This window comes from Lingula anatina, chromosome 1 (assembly GCF_051362555.1).
Source record: "Lingula anatina isolate TDL-2025a chromosome 1, LinAna3.0, whole genome shotgun sequence".
NCBI classification, from domain to species: domain Eukaryota; kingdom Metazoa; phylum Brachiopoda; class Lingulata; order Lingulida; family Lingulidae; genus Lingula; species Lingula anatina.
Window position 1 is genome coordinate 68,360,477 of NC_141767.1, and position 16,115 is coordinate 68,376,591.

The 16,115-nt window shown below is 35.2% G+C and overlaps 2 protein-coding genes across 3 annotated transcripts; one reads left to right on the forward strand and one right to left on the reverse strand.

The window, feature by feature from the left end:
- The first annotated feature begins 4 nt into the window (after positions 1 to 4).
- Positions 5 to 3,567, forward strand: LOC106153201 (large ribosomal subunit protein bL19m). Of its 2 annotated transcripts, none has more exons than XM_013527040.2 (6): positions 5 to 133; positions 860 to 1,016; positions 1,825 to 1,949; positions 2,063 to 2,197; positions 2,611 to 2,798; positions 3,062 to 3,567. In XM_013527040.2, exons 1-6 carry the CDS (start codon positions 25 to 27, stop codon positions 3,320 to 3,322), a joined length of 975 nt encoding a protein of 324 aa, XP_013382494.2. In that variant the 5' UTR covers positions 5 to 24; the 3' UTR covers positions 3,323 to 3,567. The 2 variants fall into 2 exon arrangements, with proteins under 2 accessions (XP_013382494.2, XP_013382496.2); XM_013527042.2 differs by having other exon boundaries at positions 54 to 185.
- Positions 3,481 to 16,115, reverse strand: LOC106153199 (calcyphosin-2). The gene is made up of 18 exons (XM_087002732.1): positions 15,940 to 16,115; positions 13,135 to 13,212; positions 12,812 to 12,897; positions 12,543 to 12,653; positions 10,123 to 10,213; positions 9,902 to 9,964; positions 9,570 to 9,677; positions 8,471 to 8,538; positions 7,507 to 7,611; positions 7,225 to 7,299; positions 6,695 to 6,787; positions 6,385 to 6,478; positions 5,909 to 6,027; positions 5,386 to 5,489; positions 5,037 to 5,191; positions 4,726 to 4,845; positions 4,124 to 4,220; positions 3,481 to 4,008 (listed from the first exon to the last, which is right to left on the reverse strand). Exons 2-18 carry the CDS (start codon positions 13,189 to 13,191, stop codon positions 3,836 to 3,838), a joined length of 1,719 nt encoding a protein of 572 aa, XP_086858858.1. The 5' UTR covers positions 13,192 to 13,212; positions 15,940 to 16,115; the 3' UTR covers positions 3,481 to 3,835.

Below are 16,115 nucleotides of genomic sequence, written 5' to 3' on the forward strand. Positions count from 1 at the left end.
TCTCTTGATCGTGTTTTCTGAAATATGTTTCAACTCTACGACATAGAGCGCCATCTATTGACAAAAGTGCGTTTAAGCATGGCTTCTCTAAAAACGTCGTGCCGAGTGTTGCAAACATCAAGACATTTACCAGGTAAAGCCTCCGCTGCAGTGCATATGTTTATGTTTACAAGGAGTTTGCATGCGTAAGATATAAAAGAATCTGATTAATGTTATCTCCCTCTACTCTTTCTCCTGACATTTTCAAGTAGATTCGGGTTTTAAAATCTGACTGCACTACAAAGCACTGCAATTACATAGAATGAGAATATTACAGGGGATTTAGTAAATTTAGCCTATGTACCGAAACTTGTAATTGGATAATCTGCAAGGAAAGACATCGTTTATTTTTTATGGAGGCTTTAAGCTCAATTATTGGATTCGGTTTCACTGTTTATTGGTTCTAACTTCTAGCACATCTACATGCATTTTCATTTTTGTATTCACTGTTTGGTAAGTCTTAAATTGCTGATGAAGCTCAGGGTCAGATCTCAGTATTTTTAATATCTTTTTATGAGCAACACTCTCTTGATCTATTTGTAAATACAAAAAAAAAAGGCCAAAGGGTTTTATTGGCAAATGAGTTTTGAGAAGTCTGAACACTCATTATCAACTGTATGAATTGTCCTGCTCATCAACATCACAATCAGTAGCAGTTTCAAGTATGTAAAGTTTTTACTTTATTAAACTGTTAGTGGTTCCTAGTCTGACACTTACTCACCCAATAAGTACAACCAAATTCTTGTGCTTAAGACAGGAGACGAAGTGCTAGAGACAGAAGAGTTGGACCTTACTGTGTTATTTTAATTTTGCATTTCAGTGTTTAACCCACGTGCCTTCTACAGATCCTATGATAGACCACAGAAAGGCCATGAAAAAGTTCCAAGCTGGACCATAGAAAAACATCGGGATTCTCCTCTAAATGCCACCAGGGTTGAATCAGAGAGATTGAGACATGCTGCACCTACAGAGTTCAGGTTTGAAAGACCAGTATTTTAGGAAATAATCTTTCCAAGCAAATGATTTATGCACTCCATCTGTGACTAGTTGATATGGGCAGAACAAGTAAATGTTATAATTACTTCCTGTATGAAAATATTTCCAAGGTTTTTCACAATTTTCGTTTAAGATTTAACTTGGGTACTGATAGATGACAGCTACTTCAAATTATGCCTTGTGGTACCTTCTGTACTTCAGTTGTTACAGTGGTACAGTGGCAGCAACAGAAAGAATAACAGTAACTATTTTTTTTTTCAAAGAGCTTTAATAATCTTGAGAGCCTTCTTAGTGAAGTCCATAATCCCAGATTGATAAGTTATCTAAAAAAATATATTCTCAAAGTCTTTATAAACTAGACATTGATTGTATTTGTCCAATTAAACAAATACAAACTATGTGAAATCTGTTTACAACCTAGAGTGATATCTTAACTGGTACCAGGGAATGATGCCACATTTGTCTGGAGCAGTCTTAAAACTGTGTTCTGTATCAGATAATATGGTAAACCACATTTGGGGGGGGGGGGGGGGGGGGGGGGGGGGGGGGGGGGGTCTAAGGGGAGAGTCATCCATTGTCCCAGCTGATCAATTGACAGATTAATAAGACATAACAACACCTGAGTAAAACTTATCACTCCATGTCCTGATGCAGACTGATAAACTTAGTTGAAAATTTGACAAGACAAAATGTGAATGATATAATTCGTTGTGATATGATGAAATGACAAGATGCAATAGATATTATGCAAGACCCATTTATAATGCCACAACTTTAATCAACTTTCAGGTACATCTTCCCTGAATTTTTACCACATCCAGATTGGAAAAAGAGGGATCGCGTAGCAGAAAAATTACAACGTAGGGACATGCTACGAAGAAGGCTTGTGTTAGATATTCCAGAATTTTATGTAGGTATGTAGGAAAATTTTGACACACGTACACACACATCATCATCATCATCATCTTGACAGTACTATAAAAATAACCTTAAACCATTTTGAAGATAATTTTCATGTACATTATAGGCTCAATCTTAGGAGTAACTGTAGCAGATCAGCATGTGCCTTCCAAGCAGAGCAGATTTGTTGGGATCTGCATTCACCGAGATGGTCATGGCTTACGGGCAAACTTCACTCTGAGGAACCACATAGATGGACAAGGTACTAGTACCAACAGAGAAAATTCTAAAGTAACATTTTGAATTAAGTTTTGCAACAGCTAAAATACACTTGGGGGGGGGGGGGCACAGTAGTTTGAGAGAACTGGCCTTTTTGGCCTAAAAAAGGCCACCCCTAGTCACAAAATATGATTTAGGTTCTGCGCCACCTGTCAAGTTGGGTCAGCTAAGGGGATAGAAATGTCCAAGTTTTGAGAAAAAGAAAACCCCACTCTCCTTTTAAATTGTTTGCTGCAGGCCTGACGGCCCTTGACTTGAATTTGAATATTTGATATGACCAGAGAAATTTATTCATTTGCAGTTTGAATGATGATTGCTGACAGTTTCACCATTTTGCTATCTTCATAAAAAAGTTAAATATAATGGAGATTTTTTCTTTCTTTCTGAAATGATTAGGTGTGGAGATCAAATATGACCTTTATAACCCCACATTGCAAAATATAGAGGTGTTGAAACTAGAGAAAAGATTAGATGAGGAACTGTTCTACTTGAGGGATGCACCTGCGACACACAGCACTATAACTTTTGATCGTAAACCGGAAACTCTTCCACTTGGGGCCACAGTGCCAGTCAACATGAAAAAGGTAAGGTTAAACACCTGAAAACATTCTTTGGTAGAGCTCTGAATTATCTTGGTGAAATGTGTTTTTTGTGGTCTCTCATGTTAAGTTAGTAAAAAAAAATGATCTGATGTTTATGTATCAGCAAGTAAGAACATGGTTTGAATCTTTAAACTTACTTTTTTCATAAACATCTATTAAGGAGCATATAAATATATGTTCAAAGTTTATATAATTATCATATGGTTATCAGTTTGAATTACTGAGTTTACCGAATGATTTTGCAGATCCCCTTGAATCCGCCACCTTGGACACAAAGATGGGAAAAGAGGGAGGACCTTAAGGGAATAGATCTGCCAGAGCTGCCAGAAAAGCGAATGCGTAAATTAGCACAAATTGTTAAACCATGGGAAAAGTATGACCTTATGAAGGAATACAGAAAAAATATTTCAGAGGAGGAGCAAAATGAAATATTTAAAGAAGTTGTTCAACATCACACACGTGTTGAAAAGAAACGCCATCAGGAAAGACTAAAACGGATGACATAGTTGTTGGTTTAGTGTTCTGCATTAATCCAGAACTCTGAATATTTGGGCATTGTATTGATGCCCCCCCCCCTCCCCCTTCATTGTACAGTGAGACAACTTAATTGAAGTGTAGATTTTGTTTTTGATCAGTAGATGTACATATGAATAACTCTTATGAATGAAAATACACATGCCTTTATTCACATTTACATGTAAAAGGGAAAATGTCAAATATCTTGGATGTAAAATAAAGGCTTTAAAATCAATTTTATAATTGGTTAAAGTGAAAAAAATGTATATATTGTAAAAGAAACTTATTAATTCATTATAAACAAAGAATAGTAAACTTACAAAAGATCATGAGCCCACTATCAAAATGATCATATGCTTGCCCCTACTTGCAGAACAAAGACTGAACACTATAAACCCTATGGTTTCTTTAAAGTAATAGCAGTGGTAAAGCTTTTAGAAATATAAAATTCACTGATTCAGAAGCATATATGTAAATTTTAAGATTTACAATGTTTTATGTCCTTAAATGCCCCAGGAATTTCTCAAGATATTGGAGAAATGTTCATCATTCTCAATGGTTATACTGAGGCCTTCATAATATTCCTCAAACTCTACATAAGACACTTCACCACTCTTTACACAATGCTCAAAGGATTCCAGGAAATCTTGCAATACCTCTGCTTCTGAGGCCTCCCCTGCAAATGACAACAAAATGTTTAATCTTTATCACAAAATTAATGAATATAATAAAAGTAAAGAAATACATGAACATTATTTCAACAAACACTGAAGATTTGACAGTATACTTGCCAGACTTCACTAATGGATGCTTGTTTGCATTAAAGAACTTCTTCATATTGGTCAGCGTTACTACTCCACTCTTATTTGCATCTAATTTCTGGAATGCCTAAAATGAAATAAGAGAAGATGGTGTAATAACATCCTTTTTTATTTGTATTTTTCTATTACTTGGCACGCTCATTTTTCTTAAAGAATATTCTGTTATCTAGATTTCATTGTTTAAAGCAAAGCTGGTCATCTACATGACAGGAAAGGAATGTTACCGCAAACCACCCTTTAAGGTAAACATACATGCCAAATTACACATGTTACACATGTATAATGTGAGAAGTCCAACCTAAAGACCTGTAGAATTGTGGCTACCATTTGCCCCTTAGAATAATGCTCCATGATAGTGTCTGTCATTTCTGTTAAGACCAGTATACACCTAGATTTTCAACAAAAGTAGGAGAAAAAGCCCGTGGATTTTATATTTTTCAACCACCAGCATAGAGCTGTAAGTACTTTGAGTCCTTGCTCTGGGATGATAGTATTTTAAGACAAGGGTAATTTTTCTTCTAACAGAACTTTCTCTTTTATAAAGCACTTGACAATATTAGTTAGTGTCTTACCTTTCTTACTAAGCCTTTTCTATATTCATTCATCTCTCCTATGAAACCTCTCATGAACTCCCCATAATCTAAAACCCCATCTCCATTCTGATCTAGTACATCCCACACTGAATAAAATTTCTGAAACAGTAATATTATAAACCATAGTGGGAAACTAAAACAACAGACAAACCCTTGTTTCATATGTTAGTTCACTTATTTAAAATAATGGTATACAGAAGAAATTTGCTGGTTCTTTCAAATATTAACCTGAAAAAGATGCATCTAAAATATTGTTAGACGAACATGGACTTACTGTTGTAAGTTCATACCTCTTCAGAGATTTCTATCCTAAACTTGGCAAGTGCTTCCTTCAGCTCTTCCATGTCCAGCACCCCATCCCCCGTCTTGTCCACGGACCGGAAGTACAACCCCAGCCCCGTCACTGTTCTGATGCCACGCTTCTTTAGTTTATGGCGGACTTGATCTGCATGGATTCATTTTAAAAAGTTGTAAACAACATGTAATAATTACATCCCAAGGAGAGATTCAAAAGCTTTTTGTATTACTAGACATTGTGAACGGGTATTACCTATACAATGAAACACCATCTTTTCATGTTGATATAGAGAAATGGTGGATAATGAATATATGTATAAAATGAAAGCTTCAACTACCTACCCTGAATCTCCCTGAGCAGCCTTATGTCTCTGAATTCCTCTTTACTTGGCATGTGTAGCTGAGCCCAAGTAGTATCCTTCTTGGATGGTAAAACATTTGGCATACTAAAAAATAAAGATAAAATCCAACTTTAATCTCCGAAGTTTAAACCAAAAATTGCATAAAATTTTCAGATAACATAATAAAGTTGAAAGTGGAGGACAATGCTCCTCACGCCTGTATAAATCCTGGCAGCTGTTCAGTTCACCAGGGTTGCAATCACAATGACTGCTTTTCCTAAAATGAAACCTGCCAAGAAGAGTGGATGATCATGGTGGACAAAACAGAAAAAAATTATTTTCCTACCCATGACGAGCTTGGCTTACCAGATGACCAGCTGAGGAAGGGCATGTGAAAAAGGGTAGGCCATAGTTGTACGCTATGTAAACAGGACTTCAGTAGCACAGATATAATGATGACATTGAATGCAGTGTCATACTTAGACTAGTTTATATATAAAAAAAATGTACCAAGGTGCACTTACAGTATTTTCTCTTTTGCACTATCATCCACCATCGTCACTCTGATTGTCACTGTGGGGTAAATCTTAAGTGAATCTGGCAAGGAATGTTGGCCTTGGACTGAAAAAGATAAATTATTTCCCTGAAAAATAGATGAAAAATGCTTATTTACAATACTTTTTAATTATTGTAAGAATACATGTAAAGATAGTCAAAATGTTCAGATGCTTTCCAGGTAAAAACAAACAAGTGTTCTGATGATGTCATATCTTATCAAGTATTGAACGGACAGAATAATACTTCACTTACATGTGATTGAGGGGACTTTTTGTATTACCATTAATGAGCATGCAGAGCAGGGGTGTTTGATGCCAAGTTGATGATTATAATAAACACTATGAGAAATATGGAATCCAAAATATGAAACATAACATCAACGTGACTCTTCTTATACTGTATCATCTCAAGGAGATAAGAAAGGGCATTATGATTTAGTTACCACTACAATATCAGGTAACGTGATGGGCTGCCCTCTTCTTCTACCATGCATGTGACGATATGTTCCTCTGGCTATAAATGGTAATGCCTTGGCACTAAAAACAATCATATCAACAATAAAATGAGCTGTATTCAACTTCAACTGCAATAGGTATATATTATTTTAGATGCACTCCAATTGAGAGGGAAAACAGCAGAGACAGAGTTGAAATCAATGGTCCCCTCTGCAGAGGGGGAAGGGCATGACTTAATGGGTTTACAATCCCATCAGCTTATGTTTCATACAGAAGACAAGAAAAACATGATCTAACCTTTTGCCAAACTGTTTAAATTCATACACTGTTAGAGAATTGTCAACAGCAAAAAAGAATCCCTCTAATTCACGGATGGCATCATGTCCATTTCTGAAAAGAATAAAAACCAAAGAAAAGCATTTCATATTACACAATTCATGAAGTTCATACTTCATGACAATATCTTGCTAACTACAACTAAACACATAATTGTTCATTTCTATACTTAAGGTATTTTGTAAAAAAAATTCAAATGTTTTATTTACAATACTATTAAAGAAAATACATGTCAGCCTTATCAAAACATATTTGTTGCTGACATGAACCTATGTAGGCAAGTAAAACTCATACAAACACTTCATTTATTTGCATAAAGAAAGTAAATTCTGCCATTTTAAATGTCAATTCATATAACAACTGAAATGTGACCCTGAATAAAATCAAGTGGCCATATCAAAAAGCCGATTATAACAAGAGTTTACTGTATACTGACTCAATGTATATCTAAATGTGGTCTTTCTTTTAATATTGTCAAAGCCATGTCCTACCTGGTAAGTACTCTAGCCCCAAATCTAACTCTCTGGGCAAGCAGTTGCTCTGTTGCCGTTCCTGTGGTCTTCACTCTAATTTTCAAGACAAAAGAAAATTAAGTCTCAAAGCAACCATACACATTTGATTCATATTTTCCATTTTACATATTGTGATGATAAGCACTAAGGTAGCTATGTATTTATATCACTAGTATTATAACTTTCAGACTACTATTCACATCTTATCATTCATTATACAGTACATATCATTTAATCATTGCTCCATGATGTCAGACTTACTTGGACTCGTGCAGGTGTCTGATGGCTCCCCTAGACATCCCCGGGAGGTGGTGAGGTGGAGTTTCTGGAATGTTCTGGTCCTGGTCAGGGTCGCTGATAACTGCCCTGAAACAATAAGAGGTACGGAAATAACTAGAAAAGGATTAAGAGTCCGAAGACCTTCTCCCAGACAGATCTTATCTCATAATTAATAATCAATAAATGGGTCACCACCAATGTCTAATCAATTATAAGTAAGCCCATTTCTGACCCATCCTGAAAAGTTTATCAAAATCTGTCCTTAGCAGAGGTGATAACTAATGATCCATCCATTCAGGCATGTAATACAATTGGATGTCAAGACCATAATGGACTTTTACTACATACTTTTACTACATACTAATAACCTGCTGTAATCCAAGAATATTGTGACATTGCCTTTAATGCAGATGCATTGTTAGTGCGCCAAGTCACATGACCTTGTGGTCACTCTTTGTAATACGAACACTAATCAGTCACGTGATTATGGGTGTGTGTGGTATTGAGATATATAGAGAATTCAGTACATATGTAGCAACCATACCGGTCAGTCACCCTAGATAGCATATAATGTAAGTAATAGCAAAATGTATTTCTTTTTATTTAACGTATATACTGTAGTTTGTTTATATTAGTTTTTATGAGTCTATTGTTTACCGCATACTTATGTCATTTTTTTTTCATTTTTTTTAGATTTGTACAAGAGTCCAATGTACACAACGGACAAACGAGATAAGGTGTTCATTGTGATAACGAAACTGTAACAAATTGTGCTATCTATAAGACAATAAATGATTCAGTGATTTTATGCGTAACGTTGTCTATAATATGCATTATGACAATCTTGAGTGCAGACAAAATGCATGAAAACATCAAAACGAACATAATTCAATAAATAAAGACCAAGTGCTGTGTTAAGGAACGCCATTATCAAGTATCCTGTTACCTCGACAGCTGATCTACCATAACTGTATCAAGTAATTTTTGTTTTTTCTTCTCCTCTTCAACATCTTCCTGTGGAGAAAAAAATTTAATCAAAATGTCAATCTTCTCATTAATAATAACATAAGACCTCTATTCTTCTTTACTTTTTGTAGATATTTATACTAAAAACATGATGGTCTTGTTGCAGTATCATCTTTGTTGCCATAAATCAATAATAAAAATATAAAACTAATATCCTTTGAGCTTAATTAAGTGAAAACATATCGAATGATAAAATGATAACAAACATTTTTGGGTAAATGATATGCAAAATATTTAATATTGTTATTGTCAACAAATGAAAACTAAGTTAGTTGTTGGGTCATGTTTATCATATTTTCCAGGTTGAATTGTTCACTTTTGTCGCAAAGGAGTTCACACTTTATCTGTTACTTTGTAACTTTTCAATGAAAGATAAAATAAAGCCCCCTCCTTCACGCCCTGGGAGCTGCCTTTGTTATTGTTGAGAACTATTTTGCTTTTAAATTAAGATTTGGCAAACAGGTATCAAAAAAATCAAAAAGCTATGATTTTATTAATTTTCAATATATTTTGTTAACTATAAGCAACTTAAACGACAAATGAACACAGAAGACCAAGGCTATTAATTTCAGCTCAACATAAAGAACAATGCATCCAAAGTTCTCCAAAACAACAAGTTTTACAAACTGACAAATATTAATCATAACAGTTAAGTGTATGAATCTAACTTCAGACCTACTGCATTTTGTTTTTTGATTAAAAATTTCTTGGATCTAATGTCACCATCAGTCCATATCTTATTCAATGTATCCCTATGGTCAGTGACAGCTGGAGACTCAGAGCTGGGCCACTGGTTGCACTGCTTTATGGGATATATAAATGTTTACAGTTACTACAATCAAACCTTGCTTGTTTCTTCATCTGTTGATTTTAATGGATGACAATGTTGGCTGAGAATTGGCCGAAAAATGTAGACTATGATTTTCATAGTTTCACTCTCTTGTAATATTACATCTACTCTGAATTAAAAAAGAATCATTATAGATATTGAATCTTACATAAAATTTAAAAATGTTCACCTTTGTCATGTGTTTGTGCACTTTCTCTTGAACTATGTGGGACTGGTTATATGCTTCAAGCAATTCTTTTCCATACTCTTTATAAAGTCTGTCAGATGACGGAGGAACCTAGAAATAAATAGAAAATCATTTTCCCTGAATGAAAAACTATATCTTTGCAACACTTCATTTCATTCACAAGTACTGCTATTGTGTGACATCAACAGGTGATGTAGTGAACCAAACACAAAGCATCTTAATATCATGCTTTACCAAAGTATAAGGCAAATTTTAAAATAGGAAATGTACCTTTCTTTCATGTCTCATTTTCAACATAAAGACTTCCAACTTACTGTCTTTTGCTTCACATCAACAACTGGGACCTCGTCGTGTCTCTTACTGTGCTTTCCAGCCTCCTAGTTTAAGAATACTTAAATGCTTTATAAAACTGCCACTTATTTTTACATTAAAAATTGTATTCAATGATATCAAAAACTAAAACCCTAAAGTTTGTGCCTACTATGCATATTACATCTAATATTTCAATTACATACATAAAAAGGCATGTACTTACCATTCTTGGTGTCTGTATAGTTTGAGGATATGAATCTCCTGCACCCCCATAATAAAAGTTTTCTCTCTCTGATGGAACAGGTGTGCCCCAACTGAAATTAACGGTGGTCATGCACAATAGTTAAAGGTAAACATGTACTTTTAATGAGTGAATCAATGAACTAATGTAGCAGTTCTGATTTATTGAAAAATACTGAGACACTGACAACAATATGAAGAGGATGAACAGACCTGTCAAATTTCCTGATTTTCTTTGGATCTTTCATATTAGGGAAATTTTTCCCATACCTCCTAATTCAGACCAAAAATCCTAATCTATCAGTTTTCTGAGTTGTCACATAAGACAATAAGAATACGGTAATGTGCCAAGCATTTCGACGGGCCCAGTCAATCCGACCACAAAAATTATTTTATAAAATTAATTTTTCTGGACTCAAACAATTAGTCCATACGTCAAAATCATGGGACAGAATTTTTTTCTTGTTCCGATTGTTCGACCACATCGTCGACAAGACTCGGTAAATTTTCAAGCCAGTGAAATAGATGCTGCATGCCTCGGCCCTTTGTCAATTGTTGTCCTTTCAATAGCTCTCGTCAATGAGGAAGAAACAATTAATTGAAGATCTAATCTGGAAGCATGACGTACCTGTCTTTTCCTTTGTCCCCGATGACAATAATAGTGCTTATAGACATACAAATTTTGCTATTAAGCAGACTTGCCCTCGCTGACTAATTCATCACGCCAGTAACTGGGGCGGGGGGGGGGGTTAAAAAAAAGGTCTATTCTGGATGAAACCAAATATCGACAGTGGGTAAAATACGTAGTAAACACCCTCATATAGACCATATATCGCGTTTGCTAGCAATAAAAAGTTTGGGAAGAATAAGCAATTTATTTTCAAGTTCGATTGAAATATATATGCAGATGGGGAAACGTTCTTGAAGACAACACAGCAAGATCTTACATTTACTACAATCGACCGAAAGATCAGCGGGATCGACCGCCTAGACTTCTTGCCGCCAAATACCACGCGCTGTCAAAATCTGACGAACACGTGTCGCTGTTCACCTACATGGATAACTGATTTGTCAACAATAAAAATGACGTCTTCCTTAACTCCATGGGAGCTTCATAGAGAGTTCCACTGGGTATTTACGTTACCTGTGAGTCACTTTCTATTTCCCCTGATGCATGAAATGTTGATAATATTTAGCGTAATCCACGACGAACTCCATTCCTGTGACCCCTCCCCCAAAATGGGACCGTCTTCATTAACATGTGGTTTGCGCTATGCTGGAACAGACCAGATAAAACCAGTCTCTCATTTCTGCATGTGCTCAATTCTCACGTCAAATTATAAATGCACCTGTTTTGTGAAAATTATGGCAAGTAAATGCTTTTTTTACGTTCGGGTTGTATCAGTGGGGTTTTCAATATGCACCGTGGTTTGTGCACAGCGAGAGTATATAAGTAAGAAAATCGGAAGAATGCCAGCAAAATACTGTATGTCTATCGGCACAGGTACGCTCCGTATTTTGCCTTTACTCAATATGTTTTTATATGACATGCTTTTTAAATAAAATACTTAATAGTAATTTGAAGTTACACTGATTTCCGTTTGAGTACCAGTTGGTATTCTTTGATACGGGTGATTGAATTTTCTTCGGAAGTACGTACACATGTACGTCTATGCCTCGACGCTGAGCAAGCCTTGCGGGTTGAGCCTTGCAGACTGGTAAAAAATTTCAATTCGGTTGATTTCAGTTGTCATATTAAAATTCAAATAGGGCGTACGTAGATCACATAACTAGTTAAAGTCCACTTAAGCTACCGGTTTCAAATATAAGTGACCGGCCTTTGTTTACAACACCCGTCTCCGGGGAAATACTCGTCCAACTTGTGAAGCGCATCATGAAAGTGATCGTAGGTGAGGGAAATGTATAATTAAAAATTATAATTGTCGTCTTTTTTAATGTTAAGTAATGTTAGCACATATTGTACACAGCAAAATAAGTTTTCAGGAGGATAAAACATGCCTGAAACACATGTTAGGCGAAAATTGCGGCTTATCTTGCGTAACACTTCCGGTAAAATGCAATACTTCCGGAAAGATGGACGTTTTGGCAGATGCCCTTAACAATCCGACGATATCAAAGGTTTCCATTTGCTGTATTTTAATCAATTCGACCAAACTGACATTTCCATGAAATTAATTAATTAATCTTGGTCGAATTGTTTGACATATTACCGTATCTCCCCTCCTGCCAATTTTCAAATCCCACAAGTACATGTCATTTCCCAAATTGTCACATATTGCCATGGGATGGGTACAAATTAATATCACAACTCTATCAAATAAGAGAACAATGACTCTTTTGTTTTCCTAGCATTATTTCAATATGAGAAAACCAAACAGTTACCTTACAGTAGAAGCAGTGTTTGGTGTATCTAGCTTGTAGTCATAGTGTTGATATGGTGGTCTGTGATGTGCGTCGGCATCCTCAAGCCTACCAAGCTCTAGACGTGGGACCCTTCAAAATGATGTAGCACATTCAATACAGACAAAATACCATGCTTTTTTTTAAATTTTTAACAAACCTATTATAGTAAATGTAGGGATATGTTTTACTTAAATTATAAAATGCATTACAAAGATTATATGGTAATTGCTATAGCACAGTGGACTCACTCTTGAGGTCTGCTATCTGGCCTGCTTCCGGGTCTAGAAGCTGCCCTACTGTCCACATACCTCTCTGGTGGAGGGGTTTCTTCACCCTTCATGTATAATTACATATATAATTTCAATGAGTTGGCTATCATGACAGTACTGAAATTTGTGCATTAAATAAATATTTTGTAGGTCTTCATTCTGTGGCGTGTATTTTGATTTTCCTATGTCAGATTAATGAGTTTAATCAGTCAAAGGCAGGAATATAACAACATCTTCAGCATGATTAAATATCATTTTAGTGAAAAAACAAGATTCAAACTAATATGTGCTATCACACAAACCGTTATTGGGTTAAATCTGCTTTGTGGCCTGCCACTACCTGGCCTTCTTGAACTCATTGTGCCGATGTACAGATTATACTGAAACAATGAAAATAATTATAAAATAATAAAAATTCCACCTTGTGATACATATACTACTTAATTAGTACTAAAAATCTGCATACTTAAAAACATGATGTATAAAGACATGCAGACAGAATTGGGTAACAATAAATGAGCCTGGCACTTTCCTATGCATGTCTAACCATTTTGTGAGATATGATGCAGACAAACAGATATCATTTTGAGCTGCCATTGCAAGAGTAACACTACTAAGGGACCATTCCCAAACCCTCTAAAGGCTCTTGTACTAACTGTGTTTCGAACTATCTCCGATGGGATTCTTGCTGAATCGCAATCAATTTAACAGCCATTCCACGAAAAAGGGTACAATTCTGAATAATATTACCTGTCGCAGCTTATTTTCGGTAGTAAAAGCATCTGCAATTTTGCTTTTTTTAGCCTTTTTTAGCAGGACCCGAAGTGTTCTACTTAAAAAACAATAATTAATATAGTAACACTTGCTTTGACGGGAACCCCGGGGGTCTATATGCCGCAAAAAGCACGATTTCGACATGTCACTTCGGTATTATAGCTGATTTGCCACAAGAAAAAGTTTATATTTTCCAGTGTTTTAGTGTTTTTAGTCCTCAACTAATTTGAATTCATGTTTCTTTTTATCATACATGGTGTTCTCTGTCGAATTTGTTGGTTAGTTACGTCACTGTCATAGTTTAATCAATGTTGCTCAGTAACCCCTAACCTCCGTAACGCTTTTTCAAGTCAATGTAAGAATAAAAGAAAATGCCCTTAAATGGCCTTCCTGTGCATTTTTCAAACTCATAATACATGAAGTTTAATAAAACAGTGCTATTTGTTAATTTTGAATGATGCGTTCCATCATAGAGAATGTTAACTCACAAAAGTCGGGGTGTTGCATTTAAGAGCCTAACCTCAGTAACGGACCAAATTTGAAGAAAATGTTGCTTTAGAAAGTTTAAAACATCATTTTTGTTAAGCAAGGACCAACTTCTTCCTAAAAAATCCATTCAATAGTTATGCAAAGTTATCCCGAGGATAAAAACTGAAAAAGAATGCGTGTCACCTTATGTCTGTTATGCTAACCTCCGTTACGAAATAAGTTAATTGTTATAAAAATGACTGCTAATACTTTAAAACGTTATTTCTGTGGTTTTGTGAGTTAATTCTGATCATATAAGTAGTTCTACTTCTATGTTCTGATGTAGTATGCATTCATACCTCTTGCTGTTAAAGACATTACCCCGTATTAATATAGATTTTATTGTCGGCCTACTTGATTGTATACATTAACTTTCTCGGGTATTGTGTTGTTTTTTATTGCATATAGCTGCGATCACGTACATGTAGGTTTAGTGTTTTGTTATACAGACACCAATATGCCACTTACAAATACAGAGCGACAAAAACACTACAGAGAAAGAAAAAAAATCTAATGACCGCGAAGCTTTTCTTGTGAAAGATTTTGAACGGTTTAAATGTATGACATAATTTAGACTAGAGTTTTACCTTACCTCTGTTACTAAGATTATAAATTAAACTCTTACTATGGTAAAATATGGAATGTGAATTCTACAGATACATAGATCAACATATTAGCGGTGAAATGTATCCAGTAGTGGTAAATGTATTTATGTAGTCCCTGAAAGTAAGCAAAACAACCCGTTGTAACCATTTGCCATTTATTGGTTTAAATAAATATGTTTTATCAATTTTTCTATGTTATTATGTAAATTTGTCGTATCTGTAATACTATAAATTCCGAATTCAACTTCTAAAGTCTATTTTAAGCTAAAAATATCAAAACAAATATGATCGCTGACCTATGTAGAATGACCTAACCTCCGTTACGAAATTACTCATTTTTTATCTGAACATTGGATATGTGTGTGCTCATTGATCAATGCTCATATCATAATAGATTGATAGCACTTTGTTCATAAACAAATAGTATGATAAAAAAGCAAGTCTGTCCCCAACAATTAATAAAATATTTAAATTGGAATATCTCAGGCTTTGTATTTATAGAAAACGAGCCACTTATTACCAATGTGTTTGCACCGCATTTTCTATAATTGAAGAGAAATCTTAAATGGGCAATAATATTTTGAATACATACAAAATCTTAATAATTGAATCAAATATGGAGCCTGTGACCTTTGGCATGATTGAAATATAACCTAATTTAGATGTTACCTAACCTCCATAACGAAAAATATACTGTACCATGTTTACACGTGCATATTTCTTTAAATACAGTAATGGTGTGGGTTAAAATTCTTCTACTACTCTCTGAATACCTCTTCATCAAAATAATATAAAAAGTTTTCCAGTTTTGCAAAGTTCATATCACTGCATTTCTTGTATTAGAATTGTACCCCTTTTCGTGGAATGGCCGTTAAGTGGCTTAATTAGATGTCTGTCACGCCTACTGAAGCTGCCAGAGGGTAATTAATTATCGTTAAGCAGCTTCAGTAAACGTGCCAGACATCTAAGCAGCTTAAGCTGAGACAAATTTAGCGACAAACCCCATCGTAGATGGGTCGATTCTGTTAGATCGATCTAGGTATGGGAACCCAGTCTAACAGTACTAGTACAGTACTAGTACACTGTCTCAATCATCACTCAGTTGCAGCACCACAAAACTTTCAGCGTCAAAACATCATCAGCACGAAAAAAATAACAGGTTTCTTGCCACACCACTGCAAGGCAGAAAAAAATACTTACCAGTTTAGGTATCTGAGATGTGCCTTGTTAGTGTCATGCAGTTTTAGTGGTGTCTTACTAGGTGTCCAACCAAACAAACCGCCATGATGGTATGTTGTTTGCAACGAGATACTACGTGAATTGCGCTATAAGTCTCGTTATGGTTCTTGAAAAGCGATATTATTATAGCTATCATT

Excerpts from the sequence above, each read along its gene's own strand:
- LOC106153199 (XM_087002732.1), bottom strand. The coding sequence starts at position 13,191 with ATGAGTTCAAGAAGGCCAGGTAGTGGCAGGCCACAAAGCAGATTTAAC. Across the intron at positions 6,479-6,694 it reads TTTAAACAGTTTGGCAAAAG|TGCCAAGGCATTACCATTTA; the intron begins GTTAGATCATGT and ends GATTGTTTTTAG. Across the intron at positions 4,846-5,036 it reads GGATAGAAATCTCTGAAGAG|AAATTTTATTCAGTGTGGGA; the intron begins GTATGAACTTAC and ends TTACTGTTTCAG.
- LOC106153201 (XM_013527040.2), top strand. The coding sequence starts at position 25 with ATGTTTCAACTCTACGACATAGAGCGCCATCTATTGACAAAAGTGCGT. Across the intron at positions 134-859 it reads AACATCAAGACATTTACCAG|TGTTTAACCCACGTGCCTTC; the intron begins GTAAAGCCTCCG and ends TTTGCATTTCAG. Across the intron at positions 1,017-1,824 it reads GCTGCACCTACAGAGTTCAG|GTACATCTTCCCTGAATTTT; the intron begins GTTTGAAAGACC and ends ATCAACTTTCAG.